This window comes from Chlorocebus sabaeus, chromosome 6, assembly GCF_047675955.1.
Source record: "Chlorocebus sabaeus isolate Y175 chromosome 6, mChlSab1.0.hap1, whole genome shotgun sequence".
Taxonomy (NCBI): domain Eukaryota; kingdom Metazoa; phylum Chordata; class Mammalia; order Primates; family Cercopithecidae; genus Chlorocebus; species Chlorocebus sabaeus.
The window spans coordinates 3,860,311-3,887,838 of record NC_132909.1 but is presented as its reverse complement, the minus strand read 5'-3'; the positions used below and the strand labels follow the sequence as shown (position 1 = coordinate 3,887,838).

Here is a 27,528-nt window from a genome sequence, read left to right as displayed (position 1 = left end):
CTGCCTCCCCCCCCGCTCCCGCTCCCCTGAGCCCAGCCAGACCCCGCGCCGCCCGCGCCCCGCTCGACTCCGGAGGCTCCCGCAGCCCCGGTGTCCGCCCCGCTGCCCCCTCCCCCGGGGGCCATGGGGGCGCCCCCGGGCTACCGGCCCTCGGCTTGGGTGCATCTCCTCCACCAGCTGCCCCGTGCCGACTTCCAGCTCCGCCCGGTGCCCAGCGGTTTCGCGCCCCAAGAGCAGGAATACCAGCAGGTGGGACCGGTCGCCAGGGCCTGGGGGCCAGGGCTGGGGGCCGGAGCTCCTGGGTCCCGAGGGAGGAGGGGGCTGGGTCATAGATCTCCTGAGCTCCCCCGGAGGCTGGGGGCCGGCCCGGACTTTGGGGTTGCGAAGGGAGGAGGAGCCTGGGGCTTCCATACCTGGAGGTTCTCCCGGGACGCGCGCGCGCTCGGGGTCCAGACCTCGAGCTCTCTCAATAAGGGAAGGCTGGGGGCCTGGACCCCTGAGTTCATGGAGAGGAGGGGGGGGGCCGGATTCCCGGGTGTCCGATACCTGCCTGGGAAGCTGGCCTCCAGGGTCATCGGGAGGTTAGGTCTACTCTCCCTGCCCTAAAAGATGACCCAGCCCCACAGGATCAGAGCAGGTGAATATGTCCCAGATAAGGCGGGACCCAGGAGACAGCGGACCTGATAACGGTGGAGGGGAAAACGCTGGCTTCTGGGGTGCTGGGATGGGATTGAAAGTCTGAAATGGGGAAGGGGGCTCAAGGGGCTGAGTGCCAGGGCTGGAAAACGAAGGCGCGCTGGGAGAGAAACCTGCCCGTCCCGAGAAAGAAGGGATGGTCAGGACGCTGCAGGGGTGAGGGCCGAGATGAGGCTGGGTTTGGGGAGCCTCGGGATGACAGACCCGGGTCCCGAGGGTGGGGCCGATGTGGGAACCTCACAGAAGCCGGGGTCCCTGGGGAAGGGACCCGGCTCGGGGCAGCTCCAGCGGGCGAAAGAGCTGTCCTCTGACCCAGTTTAATTCAAGTCCTTGACTTTGAGATTAATGAGGAGAAAGGCTCGGCAGAGCTGGGCACGCGTGGGGGTGCAGGGAGTCCCGATGTGGCCCCAGGACGGGTCCTGGCCCTGCCGATGGGGCCTGAGTCCCTGGGCGCTGTCCTGGGTTGCTCCTGGGAAAAAGGGGCTGGGATTGGAGAGCTCAGGGGGCGTGGAGGGGGTCCCAGAAAAGCGCAGAGGGGATGCGTGCTGTGTTCTGAGCTATTTGGGTCATGGCTGGCACAGCCCTGAGCAGCTCTTCCCCGCCTGCTCCTCGCCCGCCCCCTCTCCCCACACACGGGGACCGTCGTCCCCTCGCCCACAGCCTCGCGGTTATACAACGGCCACCTCCAACCCCGCCGCTCCACCGGCTCAGGCCTTGGCCCAGACTCACGCCCGCTCTGGCCCCGAGACCTCCCGAAGCCTTACGCAGGGATCCGCGGCCCCAGTCACCGCCAGAGGCACGGGTTTGGGGGAGCCTCACTCCGCCCCCATGGTCGGGGGTCAGGGTCAGGGTGGCAGGGATGCGCAGGCAGAGCCCCACAGCCGAGGGGGGAGAGGGGGACCCCTCCAGGACGCGACCACCGTGGGCACAGTTGCAGACACAGCCAGGGCCTCTGGGACACTGGCCCGTGGGGAGGCACACAGCCACACACACACACACTCACCCGCATATGCACAGGCACACACACATGCCCACTTACTCCCAACACACTCATATGCACACACTCACATATGCACAGGCACACTCAGACACGCCCACTTATTCCCATTACACACACACACTCTTATTCCCATTACACACTCACAGGCAGACACACACATGCACAGGTACACTCGGACATGCCCACTTACTTTCATTACACACCTGCACACACACATATGCACAGGCACACACACAAGTCCACTTAATCTTATTACACACATGCATACACTCACATACGCACAGGCACACTCAGACACGCCCACTTATTCCCAGTACACACTCACATATGCACAGGCACACACACGCTCCCATTACACACATGCACACACTCCCATTACACACTCACATCTACACAGGCACACACACGCCCACTTACTCTCATTACACACATGCACACACTCACACACATCTGCACAGGCACACATACGCCCACTTACTCTCATTATACACCAGATGCACACACATATGCACACACACATATACTCATTTACTACTCCCACTATGCACTCACACCCACATACAACACGCGCATATAGACACATGCATACACTCACATGGCTAGACCCACTTACACATACACAATCACACATATGCACACACACACTGCACACAGTGACTCAACACACGCTCACATACACACATAAGCATTTACTCCCATATACAAACACACACTGCACTTATATATATATGCTCACACACTCATGCATGCACAGTTACACATACACGTTTATACTCCCATACACACACACACACACACAAACATTTATACATTTCACATTCACATATACACACACATGCACACATACATTGACTCTAACATTCATGTGCACACACACCCTCACATGCAGTCACGCATCCACACACACTCACCCACACTGTTAAACACACACAACCGGACCCACTCACCCAAGGAACTGTGCCCAGAACACGCAAATGCCCACAGATGTTCTCATTTGCAGACACCAGTGCACCCAGGAGGCACACTCAGGTGCATCCTCATCTCACAGAGACAACCCAAAGATAAACACATCCAGTCTCACACCAGAAACACAAACACTGCACACACTTGGGACACACACACACACTGTGCCTCTGTGTGTGTGTGTGTGTGTGTGTGTGTGTGTGTGTGTGTGGGGACAAAGGCAGAAATACCATGGTTTAGGGAAAACAGCCTTAGCAAGTCCAGAAGTGTGACTCTGATCCCATTGTTGTCCCTCCAAGCTCTGGGGCTCAGTGCAAACCCCCTGGGCCACTGTGGTCCTCTGGGCCTCTGGGACTGCACAGGTCAGCTGTAAAATCCCTGCCACGTGGACACCCTGTTATTCTGCAAGGCTTTCCCCACCGCAGAATGTTTCCACTGCTTGCCTCTGTCTTCCCAGGCCTTGGCTCTCTCAGCCTCTCTGTCCTTGTGTGTCTCTCCTGTCTCTATGGTGTTCTCACCCTCTCTCTCCCTTATTCTGCTCTTCCTCTCTGATTTGATCCCTTTTGCTCTCTGCCTTTTTCTGACTCATGCCCAAACCTTGTCTTATCTTTGTCTCTTCTTTTGGTTGTGTCTTTCTTTCTGCCTGCGCCTCCCTCCATCTCTCTCTCTCTCTCTGTTCTGTCTTCATTCTCCCAGTTTCCATATCTGAGTCTTGCATACATACACACACACACACACACACACACACATTGCCACACAGCCCCTCGCCCCGTCTCTGGGTGACAAGCTCAGGCGTAGTGGGGTGTGGCGCTTAGCAGCAGGGGAGACAGTGAGCAGGGAGCAGAGGGGGAGGAAGCACGCCTCCCTCAGCCTGGCCCAAGGCACCAGGAACAGGTGCCCCCACACCCCCACCAGCCCCCTGATCCCACACGATTGTGGAGGGGCCTCGGGAAATGCTCCATTCCAACTGCTGGCTGCAGGAGGAAACCCAGGCTCGGAGAAGGGGTGGTTCCTGCTAAAGGTTGCACAGCCATTGGAGGGCAGAGCAGACCTGGGACCCAAGGCTTGGGGCCCCCAGCTGGAAGCTCCCTCCAGCAAGCTGGCCCTGACACCTGGAGCCCCAGCTGCTGGCCTGGGAGGGGCTGGACCCCAATCTCCCCCAAGATTAGGCCAGGGATGCCTCCAACCTTCACTCCGACATCCCAGACCCCGACCCCCAAGCCACGCAGGAAGGGGGATCTGAGTGTGGAACACGCTGGTGCCCTCGGAGGCCTGATGTCACCCCCTTCCCCAGGCCTTGTTGCTGGTGGCGGCCTTGGCGGGCCTGGGCTTGGGCCTGAGCCTCATTTTCATCGCTGTCTACCTCATCCGCTTCTGCTGCTGCCGGCCCCCCGAGCCTCCCGGGTCCAAGACCCCCTCGCCCGGAGGAGGCTGCGTCACCTGGAGCTGCATTGTCGCCCTTCTCGCCGGCTGGTAATGGGGCCCCAGGGTGGGTGGGCGGTGGGGACAGGGCTCCCCAAGCTCTCTGCTGGCCTTCCTGGGGGTGTCCTCCGGGGACGTGGAGGAAGCAGACAGGAAGGAGGAAATTCCCTCGTCCCTCTCCCCGCCATTTGCAAGCCCGCTTCAGCGCACAGCAGGGAGGACTCTTCCATTTGATGGATGGAGAAAGTGAGGTTCTGGAGAGGAAGTGAATCAAGGGCAGCCATCTGGTGAGAAGGTGCAGGGGCAGTCAGATGGCTTGGTTTTGGTGGCTCTCCCATTGAAGAGCTGTGTGACCTAAGGGAGTGATAGTCTCCCTGGGCCTCAATGTCCACCTCTGTAAAGTGGGTATTACCGTCTCGCCCACCTCCTGCTAGGGTAAGATGGAGAGAAAGCACAGTGTCTGGCTTGCAGCTACTCTCAACCAACGTTAACTGGTGATGTCTGTCATTCCGTCATTCACCAGCTCATTCATTCGACAACTATTTATTGAGTATCTACTATGTACCAGATACTGACCAAGCCAGGCAAGGAGCCCCTCATGCAGCTTATGTTCTAATCAGGGAGATGGACGATAAATAGATACTCACCCTCCAAGAGCACCTCATCTGTGCCCAGACCTGAGCTGGTCTAATTCCTTCTCACAATAACGCTGCTGGATTCAGGGGTGTCAGGCCCAGTTTCCAAAGAGGAAGGCTCAGGGACAGAGGGGAGGTCACCTTTCAAGGCCACGTGGCTTAAGAGGCAGCATGGAGATTCAGACCCAGGTTAGTAGGACCCCATCACACCCCTCAAAGGGAGCTTAGGGGGCTTCCAATGTGAACACACTACGTACCAAGAGCAAGCTCTGAGCATAGCCCCCTCCCCAGCACAGCGGCACCCACAAGTTACAGACGGCTATCCTCTTCCACAGATGGGGGGGCGGTCCCAGAGGGCCAGAGGCCTGCCCCCAGACCCACAGTGGGCAAGGAGAGGGACCTGTATGGGTGCCCTGTATCCAGGACACTTCCTCCTCCAGCTCTCTGGCGTGGGGGGAGACAGGGGAGGTGGACAAAGGCCCAGTGGGGGAGAGACACGGCCCCAGCCCGCGCAGCCTGGGAACAAGAGGAGCTTTGTAGGACTCCAAACAATGGGGCGGGGACACTGGGCGTCCGACCCGAGGGATGGGGGTGGAGGCCCAGCCGGGGCTGGGAACTGTGAGGGTGTCAGGCTCCCGCCCCCCTCCACTGCGGGACACCGGCCAGGGGCGGGGACGGGAGGGGTCGGGGGCCCCACATTCAGGCCCCACAATGGAGCTCTGTGTGTTGGCAGGGCCCGGGCGGGGGCACGGCTTCTGGCCCATCCTCCAGCCTCCCTCCCACATTCCCTTACTTCCCTCCCAGCTGGCCAGACGCTTGGGTCCCGGGTGGGGGAAGGCTGAGAGCTCCAGGCTCAGCGTCCCCCCCAGGAGATGGTGGCAGCTGCCCCCTCATACCCTTAGGAACCCCCAGCAGGTGGGGGCGGGGGACGTCTCAGCACTGAGGGGTTGACGCTGCAGGCTCCAAGGACCCTAGGGCACCCTAGGACAGGTGCCTGCCTGGCGAAGGATTCGGGGGAAGGGTGTGGGGCAGGCAGTCATCGGGAGGGGAAGACGGCCCATCCCGAAGCTGGGTGTGACTGGGGTTCTGCTCCAGGGAGGTGCGAGTTAAATCGGGGGCTCCCTCCCCCCTACCACTCCACCCACCATTAGCATCACAATGACGTCCCTCCGCTGGGGGAGTGAGGCCTTCCCGTTACCTTGGCAACCGATGGGGGCCAGGCTGAAGTCGCCCTTTTCCCACGGGCTGGACCAATGGGGTGGGGCTGAGAGATGGGAGGGGTGGATAAGAAGGCGGGTTGGAGGGGATGGGGTGGGAGGGGACGGTGGCCCCTGGGGTCCTGGGACCCGCTGAGATTCCTCTCCCTCCTCCTCTGCTCAGCATTGGCATTGGCATCGGTTTCTATGGCAACAGTGAGACCAGTGATGGGGTGTCCCAGCTCAGCTCCGCGCTGCTGCACGCCAACCACACACTCAGCACCATTGACCACCTGGTGAGGGGCCAGCGACCAGTGGGACCCCAGACCCATACCCGGATGGGCTCAAAAACAAAGGGATCCAAACTCAGAGCTAAGACCCCAGGCTTGAAGCTTAGGACCCCAGATTCGGAACTTCATCCTGAGACCCACAGACCTCAGACTGTCCACCCAACCCCCTACCCTGGCTGCAAATTGAGGACCTCACACCCAGGCCCAGCCCTGGACCTTACCTGAAACCCCCAAACCACACAGAAAAACCAACTACCAGGGACACCAGCCCCTGTCCTCAGGCCAGATCCAGGGTCCCAGCCCCTGTCCTCGGGCCAGATCCAGGGCCCCAGACCTGATTCTTGGCCCATAAGCAAGCTCAGGGACCCCCGCCCTCAGGCTCAGGTCCCCGACTTGAGGCGTCAGCTCTGACCTCAGCTCCAGGATTCTGGGCCCTGGGGCTGAGGCCTGGCCCCACCTCAGGCCTTAGATTCCATGTCCAGCTGTAGACCCCAGACCATGGGACCCAGACTTGAGACCCCAGATTCTGGAAGGCAGATGAAAACTTCAGACCTAAAGCTCCAGACTTAATCTCAGTCCTGGGGCTGGACTCACTACCCTGGGCTCAAGTTACCAACCGCCCAGAGCTCTGGGTAGAGGCCACAGAACTCCATGAACTTGATGTTGGAGCCCCTCCCCAACCCCTTCCCTTCCTCAATCCTCAGATGTCCCAGACTCCAGCTCTCAGACACCCGCTACTATGCACCCCTCCTTCACCTCTAAAACCCCAGGCCTTGACCGCGGGCTCCCCCAAGGATGTCCTTCCCAGACCTCAGCCCCTGTCCTGTCCCCAGGTGTTGGAGACGGTGGAGAGGCTGGGTGAGGCAGTGAGGACAGAGCTGACCACCCTGGAGGAGGTGCTCGAGCCGCGCACGGAGCTGGTGGCTGCTGCCCGAGGGGCTCGGCGGCAGGCAGAGGCGGTGGCCCAGCAGCTGCAGGGGCTGGCCTTCTGGCAGGGAGTGCCCCTGAGCCCCCTGCAGGTGGCTGAAGATGTGTCCTTCGCGGAGGAATACAGGTGAGAGGCTACTGCTGTTCTTGCTCTCTGTGCTGGCAGCTCTCAGACGGAGTCCCCGGGGGGACAGTTGGCCATGTCTGGAGACCGTTTTGGTTGTGACAGCCGGTGGGGGGCGGCGTGCACCTTCTGGCATCCAGGGGGTAGGGCCCAGGGACTGTTCAACACCCTGCAAGGCACAGGACCCCCCTCCCCACCCATCGGCAGGGAATGATCCAGCCACCACGTCAATTATGACGAGGCTGGCAAGGCTCAGTGGCTCAGGCCTGTAATCCCAGCACTTTGGGAGGCTGAGGTGGGTGGATCACCTGAGATCAGGAGTTTGAGACCAGCCCGGCCAACAGGGTGAAACCCCGACTCTACCAAAAACACAAAAATTTGCTGGGTGTGGTGGCAGACGTCTGTAATCCCAGCTACTCGGGAGGCTGAGGCAGGAGAATCCCTTGAACCCGGGAGGTGGAGTTTGTGGTGAGCCGAGATTTCGCCACTAGGCTGAGCGATAGAGTGAGACTCCATCTCAAAAAAAAAAAAAAAAAAAAATATGATGAGGTCGATAAACCCTGCTGTGGAGGGACAGATCACGGGACCCCATGGCCGTCCTGACACCCATGTCTTCTCCCATTCACTCACCCACCCCCTCCATCATCACTCCACTCACTTATTCACACATGCGTTCATTCCTTGACTCACTCATTCAGCAAGTCACTCTTGGACTCAGTCACTCCTGAACTAACCCAGCAGGTCACTCACCCGTTCATCCGTGTGACATGTGCATTTTTTCAGCACCATTTTTTTTTTTTTTTTTTTTGAGATGGAGTCTCGCTCTGTTGCCCAGGCTGGAGTACAACGGCGCAATCTCAGCTCACTGCAACTTCCGCCTCCTGGATTCAAGCGATTCTCCTGCCTCAGCCTCCGGAGTAGCTGGCATTACAGGCATGCGCCACTACGCCCGGCTAATTTTTGTATTCTTAGTAGAGATGGGGTTTCACCATGTTGGCCAGGCTGGTCTCGAACTCCTGACCTCGTGATCTGCCCTCCTAGGCCTCCCCAAGTGTTGTTCCGCACCATTTATTTAGTACCCTCTGGGAAAGAGGCAGCGGACCTACAGGTTAGGAACCTGCACTTGAAAGTCAGCCAGTCCCTCCTTAACCACGCGGCTGCAATCAAGTTACTTTGCAGGCTCCGTCTGTGAAATGGGAATCGGGGCAGCGTCCCCCTTGTTAAATTGTTGGGAACTGTTGAGTTGGCATCTGAGTGCTGAGAAGGGCGATTGGCACAGGGAGAGCACCGCAGAGGTGCACGGGAAGTGCAGCCGCCCAGGTAGGTGGGCAGGGCAGTGAGCAAGTGGCAGAAATCCCTGCCACGTGGCTGCGTCCTCTAGGGGGCGCCAGCAAGGGACAAACGCAGAGCAAAACCGCCTGTAAGGTATTGGGTCGTGAGAACTTTGGAGAAAATTACAGAGGGGGCTGGGCGCGGTGGCTCACGCCTGTAATCCCAGCACTTTGGGAGGCCGAGGTGGGAGGATCATGAGGTCAAGAGATGGAGACCATCCTGGCTAACACAGTGAAACTCCATCTGTACTAAAAATACAAAAATTAGCCAGGAGTGGTGGCGGGCACCTGTAGTCCCAGCTACTCAGGAGGCTGAGGCAGGAGAATGGCGTGGACCCGGGAGGCGGAGCTTGCAGTGAGCGGAGATCTCGCCACTGCACTCCAGCCTGGGTGGTGGAGTGAGACTCTGTCTCAAAAAAAAAAAAAAACAAAAAAACCCAAAAACAAACAAACAAACAAACAAAAAAACAAAAAAGAGAGAAAGAAAAAAAGAAAATTACAGAGGGAGATGAGGCGGAACAGAGTCTGGCAGTTCATCAGGGGGACTGAGAAGGTGGCATTTGGAGGAGAGGAGGCAGGGGGCTGTGCAGCGTCCAGGCAACCACCCTTCCCAACGGCCACCATGATGGCATCCTCATCGCTTTGACCATTAGTAATCATTCATTCATTCATTCATTCATTCATGCAACGTCAGCTGGGGGCCCTGCCTGCGGGGCATGGGCTGAGATTCGTCAGACCTTCCGGGAGTGGGGAAGGCAGACTGGGACTGAAAAAGCTGGAGGTCAAGACACACCCGCAGGGCAGCAGATGCAACAGACAGACAGGCCTGAGTTTGCAGAAATCCAGGTCCTGCACTGTGGTCAGGCCCAGGGGCCACCCAAGCCGGGCTTCAGCTCCTCCTGGGGGAGGGCAGGGAAGTGGGGGTAGCCATGAGGGTGACGCCAGGGTGAGACAGACCCACCATCGCTAGAAAATAGATTCCGGGTGCACCACTGCGAAAGCACCCCACACTTGGGAGTCCCTCGAGAGACAAATCAGGGGCCCTCAAGGGAGTCTTGCGGGAGGGGGCACTTGTGAGCTGGGGGGAAGCAGCCAGAGATGAGGGTAAGGAGTGAAGCCCAAATTTGTGGGGCCTGCAGAGAATGGCAGGATTAACTGGGCAGTTACTATGTGCCGGGCACTGCACTGTTGTTCCCTAGGGGGGGTCCTTCCTCCCAGAACTCCATAGATGGTGGTGGGCTGCTTCCAAGATAGCCACAAGCCTCTCGTTCTCTGACCTGGGGTTCTTGGCCTCACGGATTCCAAGGAATGGGATCTTGGGCCATGCGGTGAGTGTTATAGCTCTATTAGAAGCCATGGGTCACGGAAGAGAACCGTGGAACCCAGCGACTAGTGTTCAGCTCGATTAGGACGAACCCAGGCACTTAGCAGTGCAGGAACAAAGGCAAGCCTTTAGCCCGATTGGGGGTAGCAATGGGCACCTGGCTGGATCAGGAGGGGTGGAAGTCAGCGGCGGGTCTGCAATTGCAGCAAATAGCAGTGGTGGACGGCGAGTAAAAGCTCAGCTCAAGCCATAACAGACACAGACCAGAAGAGTGTACAGTTGTAAGATTTAATAGAGTGAAAATAGCCCCCATACAAACGGAGGGGACCCAAAGCGGGTAGCTGTTGCCGGCTGGAATGCCTGGGTTTATATCCCGATCACTGTCCCGCCCCCTGTGCTCTCAGGCGATAGATGATTGACTATTTCTTTACTTCCTATTTTTGCCTAATTAGCATTTTAGTGAGCTCTCTTTGCTACCTGATTGGTCAGGTGTGAAATAACTTGCACGCCCCGTGTTTAAAGGTGGAGGCGGTCACCTTCCCAGCTAGGCTTAGGGATTCTTGGTGGGCCTAGGAACTAATCCAGCTGGTCCTGTCTCTCACTGTGGCTTGGGTACTTGCACCTCCTGAATCATGGTGGTGGGCGCTTCGCAGATATTTAAGTATTAACTATTTTTTTTTTTTTTTTTTCGTTTTTGAGGCTGAGTCTCACTCTTGTTGCCAAGGCTGGAGTGCAATGGCGCCATCTTGGCTCACTGCAACCTCCACCTCCTGGATTCAAATGATTCTCCTGCCTCAGCCTCCCAAGTAGCTGGGATTACAGGCGTGCACCACTACACCCGGCTAATTGTATTTTTGGTAGAGACAGGGTTTCACCATGTTGGCCAGGCTGGTCTCAAACTCCTGACCTCAAGTGATCCGCTCGCCTCAGCCTCCCAAAGTGCAGGGATTACACTGCGCCTGGCCAAATATTAACCATTAAATAACATCTCAGTTCCCTCTTTCATGCTCAGGCTAACCTCTAAGTGTGTCCACGTGCCTGGCACTCTCTAAGCACTTGTAGTCACACATCCCACTCGAGGCAACATTCTCAAGCCAGTGGTGCTGTGCTCCCCACGTTGCAGGTGGGGAAACTGAGGAACAAGAGGCTAAGGTTACCCAGACAGTTACCCGGCCGGTTAAGCGGAGGGGCTGGGATTGAGACCAGGCAGCCTCTGCCTCCAGACGTCATGCCCTCAGGGGATGCGGTGGGATCCTCGGTGCAGTCTGAGAAGGAATATCTCCACTCTGCAGGGCATAGTCGGGGATGGGGAGCTCGGAGAGGACACATCACATGTCCCTGGTCCAGGGCACGTGTGTGCGGCCCAGCCAGGGGATAGTCCCAGGTGCTCAGGACCTGTATTCTAAACCTCTCCAGTGACCCATCTCCTGATGAGCCCATTTCACAGATGAGCTGGGCTGTGGCTCAGACACAGTAAATAGCAGGAGGCTGAGCTTGGAGGATAGTGAATGTGAGGCTGAGCTGGGGGTGCGGGGTGAACGTTGGTGGCGGGGTTGCTGTTCCGCCGGGGTGCCTGGAGGCAGGTTTGTGGTTTCAGCCCTACCATCTCCCCTCCCAGGTGGCTGGCCTATGTCCTCTTGCTGCTCCTGGAGCTGCTGGTCTGCCTCTTCACCCTCCTGGGCCTGGCGAAGCAGAGCAAGTGGCTGGTGATCGTGTAAGTGTAGGCAGTAGGGGTTCCTCAGTGCGTGCCTGGCACTCTCCTGGCAGGCAGGACCTCAGTCTTACAACTGTCCTACACGGAGGATGGTGGTCCTTCAGGGCTGGGTACACATGAAGAAAAGAGAGTCAGAGCAGCCCAGGAGGGAGGTGGAGACAGACCTGAAAACAGGCAGCCCTCACAGTATGAAGTATGCTGGAATCATGGCAGAAATAATCATTGTGTTTGCAATAAAGATGAGGATGAGACCAGGCGCTGTGGCCCACGCCTGTAGTCCCAGCACTTTGGGAGGCTGAGCTGGGTGGATCATGAGGTCAGGAGTTCGAGACCAGCCTGACCAATATGGAGAAACCCAGTCTCTACTAAAAATACAAAAATTAGCCAGGTGTGGTGGTGTGCACCTGTAGTCCCAGATATTCCGGAGGCTGAGGCAGGAGAATTGCTTGAACCCGGGGAGTGGAGGTTGCGGCGAGCCAGGATCACACCATTGCACTCCAGCCTGGGCGAAAGAGTGCAAAAAAAAAAAAAAAAAAAAAAAAAGATGAGGATGATGATCTATTGAGGGTCATGCATGCTGATTCCTTCAGATAAAGGAGTTACCATAAGACTCCATGTGGCCAGTCAGGGACCTGAGGCAGAGGGTGGTGGCCAAGTCCGAGGCTAAGTGGCCCTTAAGTGTCGTGGCAGAGCCGCAGGACCACGCTTATTTCACAGATCGATCTACGCGCCCGACACTCTTTTCTGTACTCCCTGGAGTGCCTCATGCCCACCCTGTGAGGAAGGTGCTTCCTTCTCCCTGTTTTTTATTTTTGTTTTTTATTTATTTATTTATTTTTGAGACGGAGTCTTGCTCTGTCGCCCAGGCTGGAGTGCAGTGGCCGGATCTCAGCTCACTGCAAGCTTCGCCTCCCGGGTTCACGCCATTCTCCTGCCTCAGCCTCCTGAGTAGCTGGGACTACAGGCGCCCGCCACCTCGCCCGGCTAGTTTTTTGTATTTTTTAGTAGAGACGGGGTTTCACCATGTTAGCCAGGATGGTCTCGATCTCCTGACCTCGTGATCCGCCCGTCTCGGCCTCCCAAAGTGCTGGGATTACAGGCTTCAGCCACCGCGCCCGGCCTATTTTTGTTTTTTATTTTGAGAAGGTCTTGCTTTGTTGCCCAGGCTGGAGTGCAGTGGCACGATCTCAGCTCACTGCAGCCTGTATCCCCTGAGGCTCAAGTGATCCCCCAACCTCAGCCTCCAGAATAGCTGGGATCATAGGCTCATGCCACCACTCCTGGCTAAGTTTTTTTTTGAGATGGAGTTTAGCTCTTATTGCCCAGGCTGGAGTGCAGTGGTGCGATCTCGGCTCACTGCAACCTCTGCCTCCTGGGTTCAGGCAATTCTCCTCCCTCTGCCTCCCAAGTAGCTGGGATTACAGGCATGTGCCACCATATGTGGCTAATTTTGTATTTTTAGTAGAGACGGGGTTTCTCCATGTTGGTCAGGATGGTCTCAAACTCCTGACCTAAGGTGATCCGCCCACCTCTGCCTCCCAAAGTGCTGGGGTTACAGGCATGAGCCACCGCGCCTGGCCTAAGTTTTGCATATTTTTGTAGAGATGGAGTCTACAAAGCTATGTTGCCCAGTCTGGTCTTGATCTCCTGGCCTCAAGTGATCTGCCTGCCTCAGCCTTCCAAAGTGCTGCGTTTACAGGCACAAGCTACCACACCCGGCCCTTCTCCCTGTTTAACAGAGGGAGAGACTGAAGATCAGAGAGGCTGGGCCACTTGCTCAGGGCCACACAGCTAGAAGTGCCAGAGCTGGGATTTGAACCAGGCAGGCCATTCCCATTGGAGGAGTCCCTGCATCCTCTCTGGCCCTGGTGGGGTGGGGCGGAGTTGAACTCGTGCCTCCATTGTCCCTAAGAGAGTGGGAGAGACCCCGCGAAGGTTTGCAGACAGGTAAACCTAGCCAACGCGGGGCAAGTCTGGGACTGGAGGCCAGGCCTTCAGTTTGGGGACCCCTGGGTGCCCTTCCAGCTTGTTGGTCACCCTACCAATGCTGACACGCCCCCTGCACCCCTCCCCACCTAGAAAGTCCAGAGACTTTCAGATTTCAGCCCTGGAACTGTCTCCCATTCTCAGAGGAGACAGGGCAGAGCCAGAGGCTGACCAGGCTGTGGGTGGACTTGGGAGCCTTCGGGGGAAGTGAGCCCAGAGGTGAGCAGTCACCATCTCAGGGTCCTGGAGCTGGGATCCAAGCCACGACCCCCTAGCCCAGCGCCCTGCTCATACCCCACACCCTGCTCATCTGGGCAGGAGCCAGATGTCCAGCTGGACATCAGCAGCCACTGGCCCACCCCCCACCACCGAACTTCTGTGTCCCTAATTCTGATCCTCCAGGCTCCAGAGGTGGGTGTGGGGTGGTGGGGGCGGCTGTGATGGGATTTGGGGTGTGGAAAGAGGCTAGGCTAGGAGATTAAGAACCCCAGGCTGATCCTCCCTCCCCCACTCTAGGATGACGGTCATGAGTCTCCTGGTTCTCATCCTGAGCTGGGGCTCCATGGGCCTGGAGGCAGCCACGGCCGTGGTGAGTGCTGGGGCCAGGCCATTGGGCTCTGGGACTCAGGGGGCTTGGAGACTTCAACTTCTGGATCCTGGGATGGATTGGCTTAGTAGAGAAAGGAATCAGGGGGCACGATCACAGCTCTGAGGTTTAGGGCTGGTTTCCTGGGTCCTGAGTGGGTACAGGTTGGTGTCCTGGATGCTTAGGCTGTAATGGAGGAGGGGCTGGAAGCCTGGATTCCTAGGAACGAGTGAGGAGGGGCTGGGGGTCTGGACTCCTGGATGCCAGGGAGGAGAAGCTGGGGGCCTAGACTCCTGGGTCTGAGGGAGAAAGGGCTGGGGAGTCTGGACCCCTGGGTCTGAGGGAGGAGGGGCCTGGGGCCTGGACTCCTGAGTCTGAGGGAGGAAGGGCTGGGACCTGGACCCCTGGGTGCAGAGGGGAGCCGGGGAGCCAGGCACTGGGTGCTGTGGAAGTGCGGAATCCGGGCAGTTTCAGGTTTGAGCCCCTTTTCTGGTGCCTCACGCAGGGCCTCAGTGACTTCTGCTCCAATCCAGACCCTTATGTTCTGAACCTGACCCAGGAGGAGACAGGGCTCAGCTCAGGTGATTTCCAAGGGCCCGGTGGGTCCGCTGGGTGGGGCAGTGCAGGCTCTGGCTTCCTGAGGCCTCCTCTGTGCCCGGTCCTGCCCAGGGTGGGGTGGGGGTACAGCCGGCAAGGCGGGACCCAGCCCTCTGGAAGGGAAGCAGGGCTCCTGGCCACTCCCCAGCTCCCAGCCCTCCTGGAGCCCCTCCACCCCCCAGACCCTCATCCCTTCCGCTCCAGCTGGCAGCGCCTCTCCTGGTGCGCTGGAAAACAGGGCGGGATAAATATGCTGGTGCCAGGAAGAGAGAGGAGGGTCAGGAAAGGGTGCTTCTGGGCATCAGGAATGGGGGGTTTGGCCCCCTGGAGAAAACTGGGGGGCACCATTAAGTCAGGGGTTCCCAGGGAGTACAGGGATGCGCACCAGCGCCTGCTCTGGCCGTGGCAGGAGCAGAAGGGACGCGGGGCTGGCGGGTCTCTGAAGGTAAGGCCATCTGGCTCCAGGAGGCCTCCAGAGCTGGGCTGAGGCCCCTAACCCTGCTAACCCCCCAGTCCCCGGCCTTCCCCCGGGAGGTCCCTGGGGGCCCAGGCTCATGGCCTCCTCCCCTCTCCTCCTCCCACTTCAGACATCCTGAGCTATTATTTCCTCTGCAACCAGGCCGTCTCCAACCCCTTCCAACAGGTTAGGGCTGCGGGCAAGGGAAAGGGGTGTTGAGGGAACCAGAAATCTGGACTCTGAAGGGAGGGGGAGGGACTGGGGCTGGGGCCTGGACTCCTGGGTTCCGGGGAGGATGCAGGCCAGGGGCCCGAGTGCTGTGTCCGGAGGAGAGGAAAGAGGGCCGGGGGCGTCGACTCCTGGGTCCTCCTCCCTCCCTTTCTCTTTCTGCAGAGGCTGACTCTGTCCCAGCGAGCTCTGGCCAACATCCACTCCCAGCTGCTGGGCCTGGAGAGAGAAGCTGTGCCTCAGTTCCCTTCAGCGCAGGTCGGTGGGTGGGCGCTCCCCAGACACGCGGACCCCAAGGGGAAGGCGGGAGGGGCGCGGTGGAGCTGTGGGGCGTAGGTGGGACCCAAAGAACCCGGCCCCTTGGCCGTGTGTGGGCGGGGCTCTGGGTTGTGGGCGGGGCCGCAGAGCTGGGCGGGGCCCTATCTTGTGGGCGGGGCCAGGGCGATGGGCGAGCCTGACGAGTAGGTGGGAAAACGACCTCTCCTCGCCCTGCAGAAGCCTCTGCTGTCCTTGGAGGAGACTCTGAATGTGACAGAAGGAAACTTTCACCAGTTGGTGGCACTGCTGCACTGCCGTGGCCTGCACAAGGTGAACCCCCTTCCCCCTCCCAATTTCTTCTCCCACGGGGAGTCTCGGGAGCCTCTGCCTCGACCCACAGAACTACCTCCTTCCTCTCCTTGGACCCCTGCCATTGCGCCTGAGGATATCTCTGTATCCTCTGTTTATATGATTTATCTGTCCTATATCTATTCTCTACCTGTCGTCCACCTACCTATCAAGCATTATCCATATTCCTTCCCTCCTCCCTCCCTTTCCCCCCTCCAACTCCCGCACTCCTCCCTGGGTCCACATCCCACCCTCCCCGTCCATTCCTGCCACCTTTTCCTTCCTTGTCTTCTCTCCTCTCTCCTTCCTCCTGCCTCTCCCTCCCTCCTAGAGGCTACCGCTCAGTGAGTTCTGGAGTAAGACTGCCTGGGTTCCAGTCCTAGCTCTTGACCAAGGGCAAGTCACCTAACTTCTCTGTACCTCAGTTAGTTCCCTTACTTATAAAACTGGGATTGCAAGAGTGGGCACCTGTCCAGCTCCCCTGGGGCGTATGCTGTTCATACACTGGACAGACAGGGGCGGGCAGGATGCCCAGGAGGAAAGATATCTGGTGTCCTGCAGACTCCAGCTTGGGTTTTGCTGTAGGCTGCACGGCCATAGGCAGGTGAGCATGGCTGACTCTGCTTCCCACCCGTACCGTGAGGAAGGACGAGTGTTATTTTTTATTTTTATTTTTATTTTTTTACTGGATGGTTGTGAGGATTGAAAAAAAAATTCCCTTATAAAACAGTAGGAGCTGACCAGGCGCAGAGGCTCACACCTGTAATCCCAGCACTTTCGGAGGCCGAGGCGGGTGGATCACCTGAGGTCAGGAGTTCAAGACCAGCCTGGCCAACATGGTGAAACCCAGTCTCTACTAAAAATACAAAAAGTTAGCCAGGCGTGGTGGTGGCACACACCTATAATCCCAACTACTCGGGAGGCTGAGGCAGGAGAATTACTTGAACCCATGAGGCAGAGGTTGCAGTGAGCCGAGATTGCGCCACTGCACTCCAGCCTGGGCGACAAGAGCGAAACTCTGTCACAAACAAACAAATAAAACCAGTGAGAGCTGTTCTAAAACACACACCCGAGGATGCCTTTCCCCGGCCAGTCTGCCCATCAAAGACCGCACATGTGCACAGCTTCACCGAGTACCTGACCCTGTTGCGTTTCACAGGTGGTAACTCATCGATGACTCATAGCAATGCTATGAGGAAGGAACTATGATTATCCCACTGAACAGACTTAGAAGATGAGGTGCAGAGTTGAGGGACTTTCCCAAGGTCCCACGGCCAGCCAGCCTGTGCACACTGAAGAGAGAGGGACCTTCCGGAGGGCCCCACCCTCTGCCCCCCACAGCCAGGCAGTTGCCCAGTCTTGTCCTTTCTGCTTCTGGAATGTCTTTATCCATCTACTCTCAATGCCCAATGCCCCTACTGCAGCTGAGGCCTTGTTCTGTCTGCTGGAGAAGGAAGCATGGTCCCTTCCCCATCTGTCCCCCCATGGACTCTAGAATAGGGCTGCCAGATTCAGCAAACAGCAAACCACTCTGCTATAAGTATGCCTGGTGCAATGCTGGGGAGATACTTACCCTAGAAAATCATGTATCTGTCCTCCTCCTTCCCTTCCCTCCCTCCACAAAAGGGTCTGGGGGGCCTGTATTCCAGCCCAGTTTCTGCCTAGGCCACAGAAAACTGCCTGGACCCCGGTTTATCCTTATGGGCATCTGATATTCAAATTGAACTGGAAGTCCTGAATTTGATCTGGCAACCCTACCCAAAATGGATTCATCTACACCATAGCTGGACCTGAGCTTTCCCTGGTCTGGCTCAGACAGACCCCTTCTGTGGCTCCCACTGCCCTCCACCCTTCTGAAATTGGCATTCCGAAAAGGGAGTGGGGAGCAAGCACTGAAGCCACGCTCAGAATTGCCGACTATTGAGCTGAGAAAGGTTGGGCCCCCACCCAGCCCAGGGCTGCCCTGATCTTTTGCATAAGGATAAACTGGGGTCCAGGCACTTTTCTGTGGCCCAGGCAGAAACTGGAATACAGGCCCCCAGACTCCTTCGTGGAGGGAGGAAAGGGAAGGAGGAGGACAGATCACTCTATCCTCCCCTACGGCTGCACCATGAGACCCTGGGCCTCCATCTCCCCTGTCAGGGCATCAGGGTCCTCACAGATTAAAAATCAAGAATAATCAGCCAGGCCAGGCACTGTGGCTCATGCCCCTAATCCCAGCATTTTGGGAGACCAAGGTGGGCGGATCACCTGAGGTCAGGAGTTTGAGAACCGTCTGGCCAACATGGCGAAATCCCATCTCTACTAAAAATACAGAAAAACTAGCCAGGCGTGGTGGCGCACCCCTGTAGTCCCAGCTACTTAGGAGGCTGAGGCACGAGAATTGCTTGAACCGGGGTGGTGGAGGTTGCAGCGAGCTGAGATCATGCCACTGCACTCCAGCCTGGGCGACAGAGCGATCATCCATCTCAAAGAAAAAAAAAAAAATAGAGGGGGCTGGGCATGGGTGCCTTGTGCCTATAATCCCAGCACTTTGGGAGGCCCAGTGGGGCAGATCAGAACTCCTTGAGCTCAGGAGTTCAAGACCAGCCTGGCTAACATGGTGAAACCCCATCTCTATTTTAACATTAAAAAAAAAAAATCAACAATAAGGGACATCGGGGATGAGGAGGAAGGAGGGTATGCGCCGGAGCCTAAGTGAATCAGCTCCATCTCACTTCTGCCCTTTCCAGACTGTGTGACTCTGGACAAGTAGCTTGCCCTCTCTGGGCTGCAACTTCTTTCCACCATTGCAAAAGGCAGCAGCGTGTGGGGGTCAGTGTCTGCCTGGCAGGGCTGTTGTGAGGATGAAGGACAGTGTGCATGTACCAATACTCTCCAAACAGAGCCTCCATTGCCCCGACAGGTCCCTACCCCTGGCCTCACTGGCTTAGTAACGGACATCCCACCTCAACCAGGTGCTCCTGCCAGAAACTCAGGCTCTTACCTCCCACAACCATTCTCGGAACAAGATCTGTTGGCCCTTCCTCTGAAACCTATCTGGACTCCCACCACTGTTCCTACCTCCACCACTGTGCCCGGGTCCCCGCATCCTAAACGCCATGACCGCAGGGGCCTTTTCCCTGTACCCCCTCCCCTACCCCCGTCTGCCCTGCATGCAGCAGCCAGCTAGCCGGGTGATCCTTTTAAAACACAATCCGATCAAGTTCTTCCTCTGCTTAAAACCCTTGGTGATTCCCCCTGGACACGGATTAAAATCCCTGCTCCTCACCCTGACCTACAAGGGCCTGGGTGGCCAGTCCTGGATATGTCTGCCTCTGGCCTCAGCCCTTCCCAGCTTCCTCTGCACAGCCCTCTGCCTGGCTCCTTCCTGGAGGACCCATCCCTGCTGGTGGGGTCACCCGACCTACCCCCACCCTGCACTGACCCTCGCCCTCCTACCTCGTTGCACACACCACCCTCTGAGATGACCTTCTCTGTCCTGTTTACCGAAGTTTCCTGGTACCGGGGGCAGCGCCCGGGGCGGAGCAGGCTCTGTCAACCCCCACTGAATGCATTAGGCTGTGCAGGTGCTTAGCATTCGGTGAAGGCCGTTTCTGCTGATTTCTTGGGATGACAGTCATCAGAGCCAGCATTTGTTGGCGTGTTGAGTGTGTATCGTGTGTGTGGTGTCATCCTGAGCCACTGGTTGGTTCTTTAACGTGCCGTTCCATGTGCTCTAGCCCCCATGGACACTTGGCTGGGTGCAGAGTTGCTGTTGGTTGCCACACTGCGGGAGGGGGTCCTCCTGGCATCTGGTGGGTGGAACTGAGCGGTGCTGCTCAGCACCCCACAACATACAGGGCAGTGCTGTCACCACAGAGAACGATCTGGCTCGAAATGTCAGCAGGGCCCAGGTGATGAAGCCTTCACCCCTGGGCCAAGGCGGAGCTGGCGGTGGCTGGCCTGCGGGCGCTTGGTGCGGGAGAGGATGCTCCTGCAGGGGGTGCCGCTGCTGGGAGGCAGAAGGGAAATGGGAGGGGCAGATGAAGATGGAGGAGAGGGCCCAGGGCTGCTGGGAGATGCTGGACTGGTTCTGGAGGTGGGGTGCTGGTGGGGAAGGATCCATGTGAAAGGGAGACGGGGGCCTGCAATGACACAGGGTTGGAGGTGGGGTGTGTGTAGCTCAGGAGACGCCAAGTCTGGAGCCTGTGCAGTTAATTCCTGAGTGCCAGGCCTATCACACCAACGACCCCACTGTGTTCTCAGAACTGCCCTTTGACAGGGGAAACTGAGTCACAGAGCAGTCAGCTGACGTGTGCAGTACCACAGCTGGGAGGACAGCCAGACTGGTGTGCACAGTGTGTGCTGGTGGGGGAGGGGGTGGGGGCACTGCCCGATGACGCCCTCCCCTCAGGACTACGGCGCAGCCCTGCGGGGCCTGTGCGAAGACGCCCTGGAAGGCCTGCTCTTCCTGCTGCTCTTCTCCCTGCTGTCCGCAGGAGCACTGGCCACTGCACTCTGCAGCCTGCCCCGAGCCTGGGCCCTCTTCCCACCCAGGTCAGGAGCGGGGGAGGGCAGGGTCCTGGGGAGCGGGGGCAGCACCTGGGGACCATGGTTGGGGTGGGGGGTGCAGCCTCCTGATGGGTCCCCATCCCGCCTCTCTGCCATGCCCCGCATCAAACCCCAGTGACGACTACGATGACACAGACGATGATGACCCTTTCAACCCTCAGGTACTGGATGCCTGGGCCTGAGGGAGGAGGGGCTGGGGTATGGACTCCCAGGTGTGAGGAAGGAGGGGCTGCAGTCCTGGACTCCTGGGTCTGAGGGAGGAGGGGCTGGGGGCCTGGACTCAGGCCTGAGGGAGGAGGGTCTGGGGGCCTGGACTCCTGGGTCTGAGGGAGGAGGGGCTGCAGTCCTGGACTCCTGGGTCTGAGGGAGGAGGGGCTGGACCTGGACTCCTGGGTCTGAGGGAGGAGGGGCTGCAGTCCTGGACTCCTGGGTCTGAGGGAGGAGGGGCCGGGGGCCTGGACTCCTGGGTCTGAGGGAGGAGGGGCTGCAGTCCTGGACTCCTGGGTCTGAGGGAGGAGGAGCCGGGGGCCTGGACTCAGGCCTGAGGGAGGAGAGGCTGGGGGCCTGGACTCCTGAGTCTGAGGGAGGAGGGGCCGGGGGCCTGGACTCCTGGGTCTGAGGGAGGAGGGGCCGGGGGCCTGGACTCCTGGGTCTGAGGGAGGAGGGGCCGGGGGCCTGGACTCCTGGGTCTGAGGGAGGAGGGGCTGGGGGCCTGGACTCAGGCCTGAGGGAGGAGGGGCAGGGCTCCCACAGTACAAAACCAATTCCCACTCCATTCCCTCCTCTCCCCTGAATCTTCCAGCAGGAATCCAAGCGCTTTGTGCAGTGGCAGTCGTCTATCTGAGCCCCTCCTCCCTGCCGGACTGGACCCTGGCTCCCCTCTTCGGTGAGCTTCCAAGGGACACCCCCAGCTCCTACAGCCTGGCCTCTGCCCTCTCCTCCTGCCCTCCGAGCTGCTCCAGGCATGGGCTGCGTGCTTCCTGCGGGGTGGGTCACACGGGGCAGGCCCCCCCACCTGCATCACTGCCCCGTCTCTCCGTCTCTCCGCAGTTCCTTCCCTGGCTGCCGGAGGAGACCCCACTAACCCAGCCTGCCTGGGCTCTGACCACTAACACCCTTGGCCACGGACAGCCCGCACAGGACCGCCTCCCTGTCCTTGGCCTTGGGAGTAGCTGAGGGGGCAGACTAGGGGGTAGGGCTGGCAGGGCAGGGCGCAGACAGCCTCACACCCTTCGTCCCTGGCTGCCGGTCCCATCCTTGGAGGGACTGAGCTGGGGGCGGGAGACATGAGTGCCCCTGCTGCACCTGCCACGTCCCAGTGGGCTCTGACCCCCTGATCTCAACTCGTGGCACTAACTTGGAAAAGGGTTGATTGAAAATAAAAGGGAAGACTATTTTACAAGCAGCTGGGTCCTCCTTATTTCTCCTCTCCCTTGATTCGGGGCTGTGACATCCTCCCTGCTGTCCTCTCTCCCCTGGCCTCCCAGCCGCCGGGAATTTCTGCGCCTGTCCAGCTCAGCAGGGGCTCCAAAGACACTGTTCTTTAAAAAAAAAAAAAAAAATCAAAAAACAAAAAGAACCCTTTCTTCTGATTCTAAAAGTAATACATGTGTCCTGACATAGGAAGACACAGACATCTCTGGCACAGAATAGATGGCCTAGAAATAGATCTAAGTGTGTGTGTGTGTGTATATATATATATATACACGCATGACAGAAGACAGATTTCAAGTCAGTGTGGAAAGGATGGTTGGTTTAGCAGCAGTAGTGACATATCGGCTCTCCATCTGGCCAAAACCTTCTATAGATAAGATGGGTGGAAGATCTGGATGTGTATAAGTAAAGGCACAGAAGAATTTCAAGAGAAATTAGGAGGGTGGGTATGGTGGTGCATGCCTGTGGTGCCAGCTACGCGGGAGGCTGAGGCTCTTGGATTGAGCCTGCTTCGAGGCTACAGTGAGCTGTGATCGTGCCACTGCACTCCAGCCTGGGCAACAGAGCAAGACCCTGTCTCTTAAAAAAAAAAAAAAAAAGACAAAAAAACAGAGAGAGGCTGGCTGCGGTGGCTCATGACTGTAATCCTAGCATTTTGGGAGGCCAAGGTGGGTGGATCCCTTGAGGCCAGGAGTTTGAAAGCAGAGTGGCCAACACAGTGAAACCTCGTCTCTACTTAAACAAACAAACAAACAAAATTAGCTGGGCGGGGTGGTACAAGCCTGTAACCCCAGCTACTCGGGAGGCTGAGGCAGGAGAATTGCTTGAACCCAGGAGGCGGAGGTTGCACCCACTGCACTCCAGCCTGGGTGACTGAGTGAGACTCCATCTCTGGGGGAAAAAAAAAGAGAGAAATTAGGAGAATATTTGTATGTTGTCTGCATGTTGTATAACTGGGTAGGGAAAGTGGGGAGGGAGGAGTTTCAGCAAGAGATCATAAAACCAGAAAGGAAAAGATAGCTTATTTGACAAATTATACATTGAAAAAAATGCCGTAAAGTCAAATGGCAAATTGATAGACTGGGGAACAGTGAGAGAGAGTGTGAGTGTCTGTGTATGTGTTAACAGTTGTGATGCAGAAATATATTATTCTTAAAAGATATAATCTAAATATATTATTCTTAACAGATATAATCTACAAAAGCTTTCATAAACTAAGAAAAAGACAACCCATTTAAAAGTAATCAACTGAGATGAATATTCAATAAAGTAAAAATTCCAACATCAGTAAACAGATAAAAAGATTGAAACTCTAATAATTGGGAAATGTAGTTTGAAAGAATGAGAAACTATTCTTTTTCACTACCCAGATACAATAAAATTAACAAGCGTGGTGACGTCCTGGGCGGGCAAGGATCTGGAGGAACAGGCACTCAAAACACTTCTCCTGAGGCTGCGAACTGCCACTATCCCTTGAAAAAAAAAAAAAATGTGCTTGTATGTGATCAGATCAACACTGCATACACTCCATGCCCCAACAATCCTGCTTTTGGGAATTGATTTACAGAAAAAGACACACAGGCCTCTGAAGACTTATATTTAGAGCTGCCTGTTACAACGATACCACTTTGATCAGCTAAACCCTGAAAACAAACATCCAAAAAAAGAGAAGTCTGATAAATCACCTGACAGCAGGGCTCTTTCTGGAAGAAACCAGCTCTTGGCTGAGTTGAGGATGTGAGGGAGAAACCTGGCAGAGAGGAGATATCAGGGCAGGGTGTGGCAGACAGCAGTCGCAGAGTGGACCGACGGAGAGGGGCCTGCAAGGTGAAGGGCCCAGCTTATCATTGAAGACACCGCTGGGCCACCATCCTGGTCCTGCTTCTCACGACCTTCACGGATGTGGAAAGTCACTTGACCAGTTAGACCTTGGTTGCCTCTTTTTTTTTTTTTTTGAGACGGACTCTCGCTCTGTTGCCCAGGCTGGAGTGAGTGGCGCAATCTTGGCTCACTGCAAGCTCCGCCTTCCGGGTTCACACCATTCTCCTGCCTCAGACTCCCAAGTAGCTGGGACTACAGGCGCCGCCACCATGCCCGGCTAATTTTTTTTTTTGTATTTTTAGTAGAGACGGGGTTTCACCGTGTCAGTCAGGATGGTCTCGATCTCCTGACCTCAGGATCCTCCCGCCTCGGCCTCCCCAAGTGTTGAGATTACAGGTGTGAGCCACCGCGCCTGGCCTTTGGTTGCCTCTTTGATCAAATGGGTATCACAAATCCAAAATTCCAGAATCCACAGATCCAAAGAGCTTCGAAGTGAAGCCATCCCCAAGCTCATTGGGCGGGAAAACCTGACCTGTGTTGGTGGGAGATGACTTACAGACGTGACTGACCCCGCTCGGTGTGAACGTTCACACACTTCCCTGCAGAAAAGCGAACCAGGATGCTGCCCACTGCTGTGCTGAGCACTGAGGGTGCCGTGTGCCCTGTGGAGGAGAGATCATATTACCTTTGAAACGGAAAAATCCTGAATCCCAACACACACCTGGCTCCGAGGAGATCAGGTTGGTGCTTGGTGACCCACGGTGCCAGACGCTGGTGTCCAGCGTGGGGCCTGCCGCGGCTCTGTGCCTGTCAATCATTTCTATCTTGTGCACTGCAAGGAGCATTCAGAGAAAGCTTTGGATATGTGGGCTTGAGGTGGGGAATAAAAATCAACTGCAATTTCAGGGAGGGGTTCTGGGGGCCACATCCGTTCACTCACTTTTTCCTGACCATGTGGGCTGTCTGCCCCGGGTCCGGCCCTGCTGTGCCATGCTGACTTCTTTCCTCTCAAACACTGCCCTCTAGTGCCCCTGAGCCCATTTCCCAAGCACAGGCAACCGCTGACTGTTACTGTTGGTGGGTGAAAAGTACTTTGAGATTCAGCTGCTTGATCTCCCATGACAATGAGCCTGGGGGTGATCATTTATCAAGAAGTTGGCCCCGGGGCGCCGTCATTCATGCTTGTGATGCCAGCACTACGGGAGGCCGAGGCAGGCGAAAACCTGAGGTCAGGAGTTTGAGACCAGCCTGGCCAACACGGTGAAACCCCGTCTCTACTAAAAATACAAAAATTAGCCAGGCGTGGTGGCGGGCGCCTGTAATCCCAGCTCTTCAGGAGGCTGAGGCAGGAGAATCACTTGAACCTGGGAGGTGGAGCTTGCAGTGAGCCGGAATCGCACCTACTGCACTCCAGCCTGGGCAACAGAGTGAGACTCCGTCTTAAAAAAAAAAAAAAAAAAAAAAAAAAAAGAAAAGAAAAAGAACAGTATCATAAAAATGCTGAAACCTCTCTCCATAAATGGTGCTAGAACAAGTGGACATCAACATGCCAAAAATAAATAAATAAATAAAATCTAGACAGACCTTAGTCTCTTCACAAAAATTAATTCAAAATGGATCATAGACCTGAATGTTAAACGCAAAACTATAAAACTCCTAGAAGACAACCTAGGAGAAAATCTAGATGACTGGGTTTTGTCAAATTTTTTTTTTTTTTTTTTGAGACAAGAGTCTCACTCTGTTGACCAGGCTGGAGTACACTGGCAGAATCTTGGCTCACCGCAACCTCTGCCTCCTGGGTTCAAGTGATTCTCACGCCTCAGCCTCCTGAGTAGCTGGAATTACAGTTGTGCGCTACCACGCCCGGCTAATTTTTGTATTTTTAGTAGAGATGGGGTTTCGCCATGTTGGCCAGGCTGGCCTCAAACTCCTGGCCTCAAGTGATCCGCCCACCTCGGCCTCCCAAAATACCGGGATTATAGCTGTGAGCCAGTGTCCGGCCATGATAAATTTTTTGATACATCAAAGGCGTGCTCCATGAAAGAAACTTACAAGCTGGACTTTATTAAAATAATAATGAAAAAACCCTCTGCTCTTTGAAAAACATTTTTAATATGATGAGAAAACAAGCTGCGGCCTGGGATAAACTATTTGCAAGAGACCTATCTCATTAAGGACTGTTATCCAAGATATATAAAGGGCTCTGAAAACTCAGTTAACAGGAAAACAATCTGATTAAAAAACAGGAAAAGAGGCCGGGCATGGTGGCTTACACCTGTAATCCCAGCACTGCGGGAGGCTGAGGTGGGCAGGAATTTGAGACCAGCCTGGCCAATATGGTGAAACCCCATCTCTACTAAAAACACAAAAATTAGCCGAACCTGGTGGCACGTGCCTGTCATCCCAGCTACTCAGGAGGCTGAGGCAGAAGAATTGCTTGAACCCGGGAAGCGGATGTTGGAGTGAGCCGAGATGGTGCCAGTGCACTCCAGCCGGGGTGATAAGAGTGAGATGTTGTCTCAAAAAAAAAAAAAAAAAAAAAAAAAAAAAGGATTGTTTCTGGGTGTGTCCGTGAGGTGTTGCCAGCGGAGACTGACATTCGAGTCAGTGGAGTGGGAGAGGAAGACCCACTCTCAGTGTGGGTGGACACCATCCAGTTGGCTGCCAGCGTGGCTGGAATAAAACAGGCAGAAGGTAGGAGGGGCTGGCTTGCTGAGTCGTCTGGCTTTTGTCTTTCTCCTGTGCTGGATGTTTTCTGTCCTTGGACATTAGACTCCAGGTTCTTTGGCCTTTGGACTCCTGAACGTCTCCCAGTGGTTTGTTGGGGACTCTTGGGCCTTCTGCCACAGACTGAAGGCTGGCCATTGGCTTCCCTACTTTTGAGGCTTTCGGACTTGGAGACATGACTGGCTTCTTCCTTCCTCAGCTTGCAGACGGCCTATGGTGGGACTTTGCCTGATGACCGTGTGAGCCAATTCTCCCTAATGAACTCCCTTTCAATATATACATATATCCTGTTAGTTCTGGCCCTCTGGAGAACCCTAATATAGATGGCAAATAAGCACAGGAAAAGATGTTCATCGTATGTCATTAGGGAACTGCGCATTAAAACAAGACACCACTGGTCGGGTGTGGTGGCTCACGCCTGTAATCCCAGCATTTTGGGAGGCTGAGGCAGGTGGATCACGAGGTCAAGAGATCGAGACCATCCTGGCCAACATGGTGAAACCCCGTTTCTACTAAAAATACAAAAATTAGCCAGGCGTGGTGGCACATGCCTGTAGCCCCAGCTACTTGGGAAGCTGAGGCAGGAGAATCGCTTGAACCCGGGAGGCGGAGGTTACAGTGAGCTGAGACCACACCACTGCACCGCACTCCAGTCTGGGAGACACAGCGAGACTCTGTTTCAAAAAAAAAAAAAAAAAAACAAAACAAGACACCACTACATACCTATTAGAATGCCAAATCCAAAATGCTGGCACCACCAAATGCTGGCAGAAATGTGGAGCAACAGAAACTCTCATTACTTGGTGTTGGCAATGCAGAATGGTACAGCTACTTTGGAGGACAGTGTGGCAGTCTGTCATAATCCTAAACATACTGGTAGAATACAAACCAGCAACAGTGCTCCCCAGTA

At 56.2% G+C, this 27,528-nt stretch overlaps 1 protein-coding gene across 3 annotated transcripts; it reads left to right on the top strand.

Moving 5' to 3' along the window:
• On the top strand, positions 1-22,041 carry TTYH1 (tweety family member 1). Of its 3 annotated transcripts, none has more exons than XM_073015944.1 (14): positions 1-249; positions 3,954-4,132; positions 6,097-6,208; positions 7,036-7,256; positions 11,527-11,622; positions 14,125-14,197; positions 14,700-14,775; positions 15,379-15,434; positions 15,642-15,734; positions 15,972-16,064; positions 20,479-20,621; positions 20,752-20,797; positions 21,439-21,522; positions 21,687-22,041. In XM_073015944.1, the coding sequence occupies exons 1-13, from the start codon at positions 124-126 to the stop codon at positions 21,478-21,480; spliced, it is 1,356 nt and encodes a 451-aa protein (XP_072872045.1). In that variant the 5' UTR covers positions 1-123; the 3' UTR covers positions 21,481-21,522; positions 21,687-22,041. The 3 variants fall into 3 exon arrangements, with proteins under 3 accessions (XP_072872045.1, XP_072872046.1, XP_007996232.1); XM_073015945.1 differs by having other exon boundaries at positions 15-249; positions 21,442-21,522; XM_007998041.3 differs by lacking the exon at positions 20,752-20,797 and having other exon boundaries at positions 15-249; positions 21,442-21,522.
• Positions 22,042-27,528: the final 5,487 nt, after the last annotated feature.